Below are 14885 nucleotides of genomic sequence, written 5' to 3' on the forward strand. Positions count from 1 at the left end.
TGCAGTGATGCTTCCTAAGGTCCATTAAGGATTCCACATATAAGCAATATCATATCATATCTGTCTTTCTCTGTCTGATTTACTTTACTTAGTATGATAACCTCTAGGTCCATCCATGTTGCTGCAAATGTCATTATGTCATTCCTTTTATGCTTGAGTAATATTCCATGACTTTTGTACCACATTTTTATCCATTTCTTGTTTAGGTTATTTGCATGTCTTCATATGTATCACATCTTTATTCATCCTTTTTTTTTTTTTAAGGTTGTTTACATATCTTAGCTATTGTGAATAGTGCTGCAATGAACATTGGAGTGCATGTAACATTTTAAATTATGGTTTTCTCTGGATATATGCCCAGGACTGTGTGCCAAATCATATGGTAGTTCTAGTTTAAGTTTTTTAAGGAATCCCCATACTGTTCTCCATAGTGGTTGTACTTATTTACATTCCCTGAAAGTATTTTCAGTAAGTAAAGTGATAAGCATGAAGGCCTAATATCTGCACATTGTTAATAGCCCTTTTTTCATCAAATATATGTCAAATATATTGGCCACATTGAGTTTATTTCTGGGATAATTATTTGTACATGTGTTTACAAAAGCAATGACTTCTTGTGCCTTTCCAGACTCCCCTGTTTTCAGTATTAATGATTCTTCCAAAATTTATAACCTACTTCCCTAATTAATTTCTCCTCTTTAGTACTTACCATACCTAACATTCTGAACATCCTACTTACACATGTTGAGTTTCATGTCTGTCTTTTCATATTCAATGTGAGGACATAGGGGCAAGGGACCATTGTCTGTTTTGTCTCAACTCTGGTGGCTAGAACAGTTCTGATATGAAGGCCATCCATAAATATTTTCTAAATGAATGAATAAGTGAGATGTACAAAAGACAAAATTAAAAGGAAAACCTGCAGATAACTAAACTTGGCTATTTTTCTAGTGTGAAACACTTACATTAAGAAATAATAACACCACTTATTTTCTGCTTATCATGTGTCAGGAAATGTCCTATGAAGTTTCCACACTTTCATTCACTTAGTGCTCAAATCTGTGTAGGCATTTACTATTAATTAAAGTATCTTACAAATAAAGGAAATAAAGCATGAAAAAGTTCAATACCTTGCCCAGGAACAGAGAGTTAAAATGCTAAGTCTGAGATTCTGAGTGCAGAGCCTGTGTTTTTATCTCTACAGTGTTCCTCAAGACAGAGGCTTTTAAAAAGGAAGAATGTTACATTTGATTCCGGAGAAAAATATTTCCTTCCTAAAAGCAGAACATGTAGGGAATTATTTTATTAGAACTTTTAGGAAGCTTCCTTCCTAAAAGCTCACAGGGACACATAGCTCCCAGGACATAATCCAGAGCCATGGAGTGGGGGGAATGGGTCATAGTAGTTCAACTTCTCCAAGGACTATATAATGAATGCCTGTGCAAAATGCCCATGTTCAAAACCTAATGCCCAAGCTGATGGCATTAGGAGGCAGGATCTTTAGATGTTGAATTGATCATGAGGGCAGAACCTTCATGGCAAGACCAATGCCCTTATGTCAGAGATCAGAGAGAGACACTTTGTCCTTTCTGCCATGTGAGGACGTGGTGAGAAGTTGTCAGTCTGCAACTGAAATGAGGATCCGCCACGATCCAACCATGCTGGCGCAGTGATCTTTTACTTCTAGCCTCTGGAAGTGGGAGAAATACATTTCTTTTGTTTATATGATATCCAGTCTGACTTTTTGCTACAGCAGCCTGAATGAATGAAGATACTAAAAGATGAGTTAGTTTTGCAGATTACACTTAATTATTGCATAAGTTTGATTGTATACATACTTCTTCTTTATATTCTTATTCTGTAAGCCTCATTTCCCGCCTACCCTGACCCGATTCAAACTGTGGTGAAGGAAACTTCCCAGGGATACACTCCTTGATGTGATCTAAGTTGCAGTTATCTGATAATCTCTTCAGGACAGAAATAAATGCGTATACATAAATGCGCCATGGGTATTTCACAATGCGTGCACACCCTGTTGAAAAGGAAGGTGGAACAAGCTTTCAGTTTCATAACACACACCAAGGCTAGAAGGGGAAGCCATGGCCGGTGAGTTTTTTTTACTGAAAACAGCTTCTTGAAAGAATGGTTTTGGAAGGGGCTGGCTTTTACAGAAGCCGTAATTAAGTTCTGTGAATGTGCAAAGAGGGAGTGCTTGTGCCAAGAGAGGTACGGGTGGGCAAAGAAAAGGAAAGGGGTGCGGAACAGCAAGGGACAGAAAGGAATCAAACTTCACTGGCTGCTCTCTGGCTATCATTTTGCAATCTTAACTGAATTCTGACAGAGGGTGCAGAATTGGCACAGAATGGGTTCCAGCAGCTCTCCCCAAAGGAAATGGAAAATCACTGTTTTCATTATTTTATTATGCACAGTTGAATCAACATGAAGCATGTTAACATAGGATTTTCAGGTACGATCTTGGGGATAGTAAATCTCAGTCTTGAGGCCACTCCATCAGCACACGGATAATACTGGGGGAAGAATGAGGTGTGAGTGTCTTCAGGATTACCACACTGTGTGGGAAGGCACATTTTACTGATTAAGTCTGAAAGAGGCTATTCTGAGTTGCTGAGAGGAAAGGAAAGTGAGGCTGTTTTTATGACTTGCGGCTTCTTTTGTTTCCAACAGACAAGGTTCTGAAAGAGAAGAGGAATCTGTTTGTTCATTCAGTGAGCAAGGGTACAATAAATGGCTTGCTGGATGAGCTATTAGGAAAAAGAGTGCTGAACCAGGAGGAGATGGAAAAAGTAAGAGATGAAAATGCTACAGCTGAGGATAAAGCCCGGTTTTTGATAGACATTGTTATTTGTAAAGGACGTCAGGCATGCCAAATCTGCATCAGCCACATTTGTAAAGAAGACTCCCACCTGGCAGGAATACTGGGGCTCACCTCAGGTAAGGGCCTGTGACTCAGACTGAGGTTCACGCAAGCCCTGTGTCATCAGGCCGAATATCTGACTTCTTCATTGGTCATGTTAGCTTGCAGACCACTTCTTACCTCTGGCTCCAGGTATTTCAATGATCATATTGCATGCCCCCTGTCTCTTTTCTTCTTTGTTCCTGGTTTTTGGCCTTAGGGTCTCTCTTTTGTTTAAAGCTTATTTCCTATCCTGAGTATGTTGTAGCTCATTTGTTGAAGTTCATGAGGACAATCTTGAAAAGTTTCATAGTGTATTCTCCAGTCATCCTTGCAAGGTACTTTATTGATTTATCTAGTAAGTTAGTTATAGTCTAAAGGTCCCTAGAAACCTCTGTGTAGTGACTTGACACAGGTTTAAAGTCTGTAATCAAATACTTTGTATAATGTCTCTCCAAAAGTTTGCTCTCCAGGAGGAATAAAACATATTTCAGGGAGAATGGAACACCCAGAGAATAAATTAATTGCTTACAGAAAAGTAGAGATTTTAAGTGGACTCTTGCTTTTAGTTGCCCCCTTGCATTTTCTTTCGAGTAGGATTGCGCACTCTACTGTGCACCATTCTGAGAGGCCCATCACCTCTCTTTCTGTCTCCTGAAGACTCAGTCCAGGCTCAGCCATCTGAGCTGCTTCTTCTATCTTTCCCTAGTTTCTCCACACAAAAAAGACTGGAGCTCTGATGGGCTTCCAGTTACTGGTTTCTTTTGTGCTTCTAAAATTCCCTGGAGCAGGGAAAATCTACCCACTGTATAGTCCATGGAGTTGCAAGGAGTTGGGCATGACTGAGCAACTTTCACTTTTGTGCTTCTAAAATCATTCAAAGAGAGTAGATGTTATTTGAAAACAAGAAATCATTTGTCCCTCAGGAACTGGGAGGAGCCTGTGCCCCTCTCAGTGACAGCAAATATTTTCTTTGTTGATTTTTTTTTGATACATTTTTTAGATTAACTCCCACCTCCAAGAATTAAAGACAATCAATAAAAATAAGGGTTTAGAATATCTATATAGTAGTCAAAATTTCTTCTTCTTTATCATATTTCTTTTAACTCACAGTCCTTAAACCCTAGAAGCACTTGTGCAACTCATTGTGATAACTCTAATTCCTGGAGTCTATTTCTCCAGTTGTTGGATAATACCTCCTCAGTCAAGGTTGTAATGGCTTTGCTTCCTCCTCAGCTATTTGCCAGTTGCTTCAGGACCCAAGTGTATGATAATTGGATATAATATTTAAATTTTCTCTAAGAGGACACACCTAAAAACATTTCTTGGCATATAAACTACTGCAATGACAAGGCCTCATGCAGAAAATGTTCTTGAATTTATTGATGGTTAATTTAGTCCTGCAGTTTAGATGGGAAAGGTGGGACAAACTATAGCCTACATCTTGGACTTGAAGTATTGTGGGATGTCCTAAGGCTTTCCTCCATTCACATGGCCCATATTTTGGCTACAGAAATTTTGTCTTCAATAGGTACTATGACTTGGAGTAGTATTGGTTCATGCTGATTCTAAAGTTTCTAGAACATGTTTCTCAGGTGGGTGTTGCTACATTGAGATATTTATAAAACCTTAAATAAAGTTAATTTCAATTCTTGTGCTTGAAATTGACAATCATAATGTCTAGTGACATCAGAGAATATATTAATAGATTTGATTGAGTAAGACAAGCGCAGATTACAGGTTGTGGTCAGGGCTCCGGTCATATGCATAATTGTATAAAACCCTTTGTGGGCTAGAGAGTAGGTTAGTGATTAAGAGGTCAGTATTGATAGTCAAGACATTTTTGTATTCAAATCCTGGCTGTGGCACCTTATTATTATATGACTTAGGAAATTTACTTAACACTTATTGGGGATAGGCCTCAATTTCATTCTCATTTTGTTGTGATTAATCTTGGCACAGTTAAGTGTCCAAACACAGAGGCCTTTTAGCGCTAGTTTTCTCCAAAGTCCAGGTCAACTCTGAATTAGACAACTTCACTTTGAATACACATTTGTTAGGCAGTACAGATCAGCTCAGAAGTCACCTTAAAATATATGTGATTCTATAGCTGATGCTGTTTCAATTTTATTTTCATAATAGAAAGTATAAGTCAAAGAAGTCACTTCCAGACACTTTTGTTCTACCACTACTTAAGTTAAAAAGTCCAGTCATTCATGTGTAGATGCTTTTGTTTCCCAGTGATGAGTATGGCTCCAGGTGAATCACATCTTGTACAGGATTAAATCCTGTGAAAGGTATCTTTAGTAAGGAGTGTCCAACACACTGGGGTAAGAATCTTTAGAGCGTGTGACTATTTTAATGTCCTTTGTCTTTCCTCAGGTTCACAGTCTGGAAATTATCTTAGACAAGAATCCAAAGAATTGTTCCCTCCTTTTCCAGGTAATGGTATTCTCAAGGCATTGCCACCTTCCTTGGCATTAACTACAGATTAATGGGATGAACTCAGGGTGAGAGGACCATGGGTTTATTTACAGATTTATTCTATACATTTTTCTCTTAATCCATTCTGCTTTAGCAGGAGCTGTTCCTACAGCTTCACTATCATGTTTATACTAACAGTTCTGAATCTTTATTGCAAATCCTGAGTGCCACACTTTGCTGTTCAGTAATCTACTGAACTTGTGCATTCATCTCCTACAGACACTTTCAATCATGTGAACTGAGATAGCTTGCCATGCCTCCCTCCCGTTGGCTCTCCTCAACTTTCCTCTGTCTTGATGAATGGTACCACTGTCACCCAGTTATTCAAGCCAGAAACCTGAAATTGTCTTAGACCATTTCTCCCTCACTTCCAACATTTAAGTGGCACCCAGATTTTATTTTTCTCTCACAAATTCAGATTGGCTTCTGCATTTCTACTTCTACTATTAGATGTCAGAGCCCCTATTCCAAGAGTGTTCCATAATTCTCCAGTCATAACTTTCACTATATTTTTCTTGTAGTTTTAAAAATAAATGCATTCTTTTCCCTCATAGCACTAAAAGCTTTATGAGGAAATTGGACATATGTTTTTTCTTATAGTTCACCTTTAATAGAATTTCACCAGTAAACCTGTAATATATATGTAACAAATGTTTGTTAAGACTATTTCACTGAATAATTTGGGCAGAATCATTACTGTTTACTATGCCATTAGAAAATATTTGCATATGCCAATTGTGCTACAGAAGCTGTTCTATGGACTATTTAGAAAGTAATGAATAAAACAAGCAAGATTTCTTCTTTTCTTAAAACTACTTGACTATATGAATAGTGAATGGATAGGCATTTAAGAAACTCCACCATCAAAATAAAGCCAGCCAAAAATTTGGGGATGGAAATGAAACTACACATATCTGTGTCAGTTGACATGATATGGGATATTGTAACAGAGACAAATGTTTATAATAGCTAGATAAGATAGAAATGTTTGTTCCAATTCAAGGAATTTCTAAAATGGGCATTTTTTTCTTTAGATTCAGCTTTCCTTCAGGTGGTAACTCAGATATCTAGGTCTCTTTCATGCTATGGCTCTGATATCTGCAGCATACAATGCCAAAATAATTGTTGTAATAACAATCAAATTAATGGCATTGGAAGGAATATGCAGGATCATTTGTAAGAGATTTTGTTAGGCTTGGCCTGGATGAATAACACAGTATATCAGTTTTCATCCCATTGTCTAGAACTTAGTTATATGGCCATACCTAATGACTAGACTTGTTAGCAATATAGATTAGCTCTGTGTTCAGGAAAAAGAATGAATTGTCTTGTTGAAGATTTAGCCAGTCTCAGCCACAAAATTTAAACACAGAACTTTTCATTCAACATAGCACTGAAGGTAGCACAAGGAATCTTGTCATCTGGGACACTCATTATATAACCAAGTGCCATAAGAAAAATTAGCTCTAATATAGTCCAAATTTATTTATCTAATTTTTCTATTGTTCCTCAGACTCCTTTTTTTAAGAAATGCAATATTTTTTCCACATGATAATGATTTCTATAGTTTTTTTCCCAACTATATCCATTCTAATTATCTCTTACTTTCTCCACAGTCAACACACTTCATGCTACATTGGTTTACCTAACTGAATTCTACAAGTTCCTTGTCAAAATTTAATATAATTTTCTTGCTTGAACAGTTTAGTTTCTAAAATATCCCCCCCCCACATCAGTAAAACATTTCTATTTTGAAGCAAATATTATATTAATTTTTTTAGAAAATGTGCAACATTATTGGATGATGTTGAATTTGTGATCAAATAAACTCCCAAGTCTTAAGCCATTGTGAAAATTCTTCCTCATATATTTGTGCAATCAATATTTAGTGCTATGGATTCCTCTAGGTGTACACCTTGATTTATTACTCTATTTCATATTCATTTTTGTCCATGTATTCAGTATCTTCTTTTTCTCCCTATATGTACACACAGTAAAGAGAGTCCTAAAGGATATAGGACAAAGGCTTTTCCTTCCTACCTTCCTTCCTTCCTTGCAATCTCTAATGCCTACTCTCACAACTGTTAAGCAAACAAACAGCTAAAGAAATAGATACATAAACAAGAATTTTTAAATCATTGAAATGTATTCATTAAGGCCAACTTCAATTATCTAAGATTTCAATTAGTTGAAATATATTTATAGCTTAATTATTTTATCTAACACACTGTTTTCTGGGATTTTTATCATGCATAGCCTTGAAAAACTCCCTTTTGCTTTTTAATGAAAAGCATTTGTAAAATGCTAAGTCTAAGTGATAAAGGGATGTGATGTCTATATCACACCCTGGAAATTTCTGACTTGGAATATATTCCTTTAGCAGAGTTGCTTTCAATGGTGTAAGGAGTAACCCAGGGTCATCTTCTTAAGGATTAATTCCCTCCTCCACGGCTTCATGCACAGGTGACTCAGGGAGGTACACCAAATGAGATGCTCAGAAATGCCATTGTTCATAATGTTTCTTGTCTCTTGCAGCTCCTCAGGCAATACAGGATAACCCAGTTAAGCTTGCATCTTCAGGACCAGGAGGGAACCTCAAGCTTTGCCCCCCAGAAACAGCCCAAAGAATATGGAAAGAAAAATCAGGAGAGGTGCTATGCTTAGAACATAAGGATCTGGGTGAAAGACACACTGGAGAAAATTCTGAACTGCAGTGGTTCTTTCTTAGAGCTAATTTCCTTGAGAGGTTCTGGAAAACCATCCTGCTTCTTCCCTTACATAAAGAATTCCTATTTTCCCGATTTATGTAGAGATTTTCAAGTTTAGTTCAATCCCCTGAGAAAATAGTTATAATATTAAGAACAAAACAGCTAAAATAATAAAAACAGCTACTTAATAGGAGTCAGGCACTGTTCTGAGGATATTGCATATAATAACACCTTGAACCCTCAAAATAGCCCATTTTAGAGATCAGAAAACTGAGGCAACAGTTTTGAAATAATGTGTCTTAAGCAGTAAGTCAAGGAATTAGTTTTAAAACTGAGTCATTGTAGCTCTAATTATGCTCATTTCCCTCAGTCCTACCTCTCAAAAGTAATAAAAATCAAGTGCTCAGCTGCCATCTGGGCATTCGCAGATTTCATTCCACTCCTACGGTAGGACTCATTCTCCTCTCTTTATTTTTACCTATGGTTCAAGAGATTGGGTTTCTGTAGAGAACTAAGGGGAGAGAAGCTATCTTAAATCCTCAAGATGGATATTTAATTAGAGAGAACAAGTCTATTTGTTCAACCTGCATTTCTTACAGATTTACCCAATAATGGAAAGGTCAAACCGCACACGTCTTGCCCTCATTATCTGCAACATAGAGTTTGAAAATCTTCCCAAAAGAGATGGAGCTGATGTTGATACCAGAAATATGAAGATGCTACTAGAAGGTCTGGGATACAATGTGGATGTGAAAGAAAATCTCACTGCTTTGGTAAATTTTTTCATAATGTAGAGACAATGGTAATAGCCTTTACCCTTAAAGAACGTTAGAAAGATTGGTTGTAGCACCAGAAACTTAATCTCTTGAAAGTCTAAAATTCAAATTTGTTTTTGTAGGGTATTTCATGCTTCTATCCTAGAATCTTTTAGCAAGAGTTTGGTGAAACCTTTACCTGGAAAATGTTCTATTAATTCAATTATATGTCTGTTGCCACAAAAATAAATAAGTAATGCCCCTTACTCAGTACCAGAAATCCCTTAATTACAACCCATAACTCTTTTTCACCTTTCCATTAATTGAAAATTAAATTTTCCTTTTGTATTCCATTGATTTTCATATCATTCAGGAGTGTCTCTTTATTGGATTCCAAGCTGCCATGATAATCAATCACATAGTTCAACACCAGTGGTATTAATGTCTCTTCCAGGAAATGGCTTTAGAACTGAAGGCATTTGCTGCTCGCTCAGAGCACCGGACCTCTGATAGTACTTTTCTGGTACTCATGTCTCACGGAATTCGGGCTGGCATTTGTGGGAAGAAATACTCTGAAGAAGTCCCAGACGTATTAAAACTTGATGACATCTTTCAAATTTTGAACACCTGGAACTGCCCAACTTTGAAGGACAAACCCAAGGTGATCATTATCCAGGCCTGCCGTGGTGGTGAGTGCTCATTGCCGTTAGAACATGGGACCCTGAAGTATTGATCTCATTATCTGTATGTGTCCAGTATTTTTCCATTCCTTTGAGTCTACTCTTTAATGTCAAAGAAAAGCTACAATCCTGTTTGGTGAAAGTAGATATTCTTTGACATTACAAACGGAATTATAGCTTCTGTGAATTACATGTGACTGTGACTTCTGTGACTGTGAATTCTGTGACTGCTTGGTAGATTTTTGTTCCTTTTTCAACTGAAATATCACTTTTAATCTTAATACTTTGATGTTGTTGGAATTAATTTGAGGGTTAGGAGGGACAAGAGTTCTTAAGATAGTTTTTGAGATGTATATGTGCATCTGTACCTGAATTAAAATTATTGACAAATTAGTAAATGGTTGAACAGGTGTTGAGTGGAGAAAGTTTTCTTGGCTATTGGCAGTAACAAGAAACCAAATCTTGTCTTTTCAGAGAAGCAAGGGATGGTATGGGTAAACGATTCAGTAGCAGCTTCTGGAAATTGTTCCTTAGTGGCCCCAGAAGATTTTGAGGCTGATGCCATTAAGAAAGCCCACATAGAGAAGGATTTTATTGCTTTCTGCTCTTCAACACCAGGTAATGAGCATATGTATAAGACACCTCTATGAGCATTACCAATGCAGAAACTCACACCGATACATTAGAGTATGGATACCTGTGTTAAAATTTTCATGAGACTTTGGAAGACTAATTCAAGTCTTCCTCTCAGTTACATCTTCAATTCTCCTTATCCATGGAGACCAAATAAATATACATCTATTTTAGTAAACTTCCATGGTGCAAAATGATTTTTGTACTGTGAGGAATAGATAGATAGGTCCACATCTTGACATCACTTAACATTTCAATTTGCCTACACATGTATTTATAGAAGAGTATTTATAAAGGGGAGAGGCAGAAAAGAAAACAAAGTATATTGAGTCCATATGGTAAAGGCATTTCAACCAGAAGTGTGGAGTTTATGAAACAGGAAAACAAACAAACAAAAAAAAAACCAACTGAATGATTCTAAATCTAGATTTTGGATTATAAGTACTGCCAATTATATTCTGACTCTGTCACTTAGTGCTTTGTAAATTAGTTCCAGTTACTTAGCTTCTCTGGGCTTTCTTTGAATTCCTCACTAATATATGTGAATACAAATATCATTGTCATAAGGCTTAAAACATTTTAATAATAAATATGAAATGTTAAGTAAGCATGATGTAGAATAAAGCACACTTTAAATGACTGCCACTATTAATGATGTTTCTATGTTGTAGCTTAATTCAAGCTTTTACCTTGAGTTACTTTCCATATCCAGGTTTAAATAAAAGTCATCCACTATAGTTTGGAATTTCTTGGACATTAACATTCTCTTGATTACTTCCAGCCTTAAGGATTTGCCCCTGATCAAATAGTTTAACTTAACAGATTTTTTTCTATAATGAGGTTCCATCTCTCAGGAGACATGCTTTTGCATTGTGTTGACCATATCTTGATATAGAAATCAATTTTTTTCAAAAATGAAAACAATGACACTAGGGAAAGCCTCCATACATTTACAATTTGAGTGTATTTAGCAGACTTTAATACTAGATGTAGCTATTAAAAAAAAAGTTGATTCCAGTATTCCACAGAGATTTACCTCTAGGTATTATAACCTTTATGGGCCCCCTGGCTTCTTGATAATCTATCTTGTTGATTTTTGTCTTGTTTTCTTTCACTTTCCTCATGCTCCTTCCAGATGATTTGTAGAAACTCCAGTTCAGTTGTCTTGAGATTCTATGAGTAAATCTAGCTTTATATCCTCTGGTATTAATTCCAATTACATTGTAGTACTCTTATGAAGAAAAGTGATTGGTCTCTAACTAATTTCACAAAAAACTTGAAGAGATATTGGCATGCAACTCTGTCCCACCTACTTCCTTTAATTGAAACCATCTTCATCAAGACAGCTGTAGTTTTAGATAGGATTTTAATCTATTACTAGTATGCATTTTATTACCATTTCTATTGGCTAAAATGTTTTGATACTTTTCCTATATATTCCTTTACATAATTTGAAAATGGCTTTATAACTTCTAAGTCCTACTATTTTGTATAACTATTATTTTTTAATATGTCTTTTCTATGAGAGTGTTTTGTCTTATGATCTTTCCCTCTTAAATCTTTTCTAGGTATGGACTTCTTTTCTGTTGGTACCATTTTCAAATTTAATGAGTAATTTCTTTGTCTAAATGCTTTATGATCAATATTATTTGATTTTTATTAAATCACAAGGTAGATAAATTTAAAGAAATATTATTAATATGATTTCCTTGTATAAACTGGGTACTACATTTGTATATTCTTCCAGATCCTTGCAATGCATTTATATCTAATATGCAAATGTATTTGGGGGGCAGAAATTATTACCCTACCTATTACAGTCAAGGCCTGCATTTCCGAGTGTATAATTAACTTAACTCAAGTCTGTCAGTGGCACTCTTGGGGTCCACACTCAGGTATTTGTTCCTCAAGGCCCAGTTATTCCCTTCCATCCCATCCTGACTTTCCTTCTCTACTATATTTATGGTTCTTTGAATTTCAAAGATTATGCTGCATAACATCTGTACCATATACAGCATTCTTCATATGGCTTTAAAAACTTTCAAGTATCTGAAAATATTCACACTGAATGTTGAATAGAGTCACTTAAAAATGGCATGCAGTCTGTAAGAAATAGCATAAACTCAACAGTCTGCTTTAGCTGGAACAGAAATCCTAGGACTCCATTTCTGTAGCCAAGTGAGAGACCTTGCATGAAATTTGAAATGTGTTTTCTTCATAGATAATGTTTCCTGGAGACATCCCATATTGGGCTCTCTTTTTATTATTAAACTCATCAAAAATTTTCAAGAATATGCCTGGTCCTGTGACCTGGAGGAAATTTTCCGAAAGGTAGGTGCTAGATACTTCTGAAATGCTACCTCCCTATCTGTTCTAACTGGCAACCTAAAAAGCAGCTCTGGACATGTTTTCTTCTAAAAAATGTCCTTCTTTTCAAATGAGTTTTGAGGTTTTCTTTGGTGAGTCAGCCAACCCAGAAGCCAGTTCCAAGCTATTATGATCTAGAAAACAAACCCTAGAAAAGAATAGACAAATGAATGAATAGACAAATGAGTAGACTCTAATTTGCTTGTGTTCAAAACTATTAGATTCAGTAGATTTTAAAAGCATGGTTAGTCCATCCCTAGACATGCATACTGCTGATTTGTATAGAGGCAAAACCTCTTTGTTTTAATCGTTTATTTTGCTACTATTTTTCCAACATAAGTGCAAATCCTTCCACTTGGGGTGGGGGGGGGCGGTGGGAAATCTGTAGAATTTATTTTCCTTTTAGGTTCGATTTTCATTTGAGCTGCCAGATGGTAAGGTACAGATGCCCACCACTGAAAGAGTGACTTTGACAAGATGTTTCTACCTCTTTCCAGGATATTAAAGTAAGTAAGCTGTAAGTACAGATGTATGTGTGGTAGGGATGGAGCAAAATTGGGGGACGAGTACTGAACTACCCTCCTAGTGAAGATCTCAAGGTCTAGTATAATAAACAGGGGATAACAAAAGGATAACGAAAGCCTTTCTGCTGGTTAGTACAGGGCACACTGCACTTCCCTCAAAGTTCTGCAGAGGTAGATGGCCATTTCTCAAGGTTAGCTGATAATAGACTGAGATTTGGCCAGAAGATGATGAAAGCTCAGTTTTAGACGTTCCTCCCCTTTGCGTCAGCAGGGCAATATTGAGACATAACACAGGCTCTTCATTCTTATGAGTGTGTGTAACCACTTGGTGGAGTCATTTTTATAACTTGCATTTCTTTTAGCAGAATTCTTTTTTGATGCTTGTTTTATTTTCTCTCCCTTTTCCATAGGAAGCCAGGAGTTCTGTCATTCCATAACTGTTTTGGAATCCTGTTGGCAGAAAACAGACATTTCTTTAAACATTTCAATAAATTTGAAATAGAAATGAAAGGTCATCAGTTTCTTTTTTACCACTCTGAGAAGGTAGGGAGGTGGAATTTGGAGCAAATAATGGGTTTGAAGTCTTCAGATTTCATACGAATTGAACTTGCTACTCACACCATTCTTTCTAGAAAACATTTGCTAGATTTTCTGCTTTAGGGATACAGATATAAATTACAGTAGGTACCTGACCTCAACAAATTTTGAGCTCAACAGGAGATATTCAGAGAAGGTAATGTGATAAGTAACTTATCCAAAATCTCAGAGTTTGTCACTGGCAAAGTCATGATTACTGTTTATACAATTCTAGCACTTCCTTAAGGCATTTCAGTAACACAAAATAATTGTGTATCTAGGTACCTAGTAGTTTACCATCTCATTGAGAAGACAAGACAGTCAAGAAACTTGAAACAATCAGCATATAGTATAATGCCTATAAATAAATGCCAGGGTGAGATGTATACAAAATAATATCCCTATGAGTTTGGAGTAAGATTTTCACTTAGCAAGGCTATACCCAGAAAGGACTGGAAAAACTACTCTTTCACTTGCAAATATGAGCCTTTTCTAATCCTAACCCATTAAAAGTGAAGATGAATTTCTGACCATTTTGTTGTTTTATTTGGACTTGTCAAATATACACTTCCTGGGATTTTTTTCCAATTTTTTATTAGAATATATATGTATATACACACACATATATGGAGTATAGTTGACTTACAGTGTTCTGTCAGTTTCAAGTGTACAGCTAAATTAATCAGTTATACACATAATATATCTACTCTTTTTAGATTATTTTCCCACATAGGTTATTATAGAATATTGAATAGAGTTCCCTGTGCTAAAAGAAGGTTTTTATTAGTTATCTATTTTATGTATAGTTATATATATGTTCATCTCAATCTCCTAATTTTTGCCTCCCCTTGCTTGCTTTTGGTAAACATAAGTTTATTAAAAAAAAAAAAAAAAAGGTTATTTTCTGCATCTGTTTCATAAAAAAGTTCATTTGTACCACTTTCTTTCAATTCCAAATGTAAGTGCTATCATATGATATTTATTTTTCTTATCTGACTTATTTCTGTAGTATGATTTGCAGCAACATGGATGGACCTAGAATTTCTGACCTTTTAAAAATCTTCAAAGTTGAGCATGTCACATTTTTTTTTTCTTTCACTAACTGAATTGATCTCTTTTGTATTATCACAGGGATCATTGTACTACATCTTGACAGTGTTTCTATGGTCGGTCTTTGTTCAGAATATAACAAAAAGAGGAACTGTCACTTTCAGTAAAAATTAAATGTTACGGAAGCTTAGGCA

The 14885-nt window shown here is 36.0% G+C and overlaps 1 protein-coding gene across 2 annotated transcripts; it reads left to right on the top strand.

Moving 5' to 3' along the window:
* Positions 1-2051: 2051 nt before the first annotated feature.
* Positions 2052-13575, top strand: CASP1 (caspase 1). 2 transcript variants are annotated; one of them, XM_043891981.1, is made up of 10 exons: positions 2052-2106; positions 2686-2952; positions 5297-5356; positions 7934-8049; positions 8706-8879; positions 9316-9550; positions 10016-10159; positions 12396-12505; positions 12948-13047; positions 13476-13575. In XM_043891981.1, exons 1-9 carry the CDS (start codon positions 2100-2102, stop codon positions 13044-13046), a joined length of 1212 nt encoding a protein of 403 aa, XP_043747916.1. In that variant the 5' UTR covers positions 2052-2099; the 3' UTR covers position 13047; positions 13476-13575. The 2 variants fall into 2 exon arrangements, with proteins under 2 accessions (XP_043747916.1, XP_043747990.1); XM_043892055.1 differs by lacking the exon at positions 10016-10159.
* The last annotated feature ends 1310 nt before the right edge of the window (positions 13576-14885 follow it).

The sequence above is a fragment of the Cervus elaphus genome, chromosome 1 (assembly GCF_910594005.1).
Source record: "Cervus elaphus chromosome 1, mCerEla1.1, whole genome shotgun sequence".
Classification (NCBI taxonomy): Eukaryota; Metazoa; Chordata; class Mammalia; order Artiodactyla; family Cervidae; genus Cervus; species Cervus elaphus.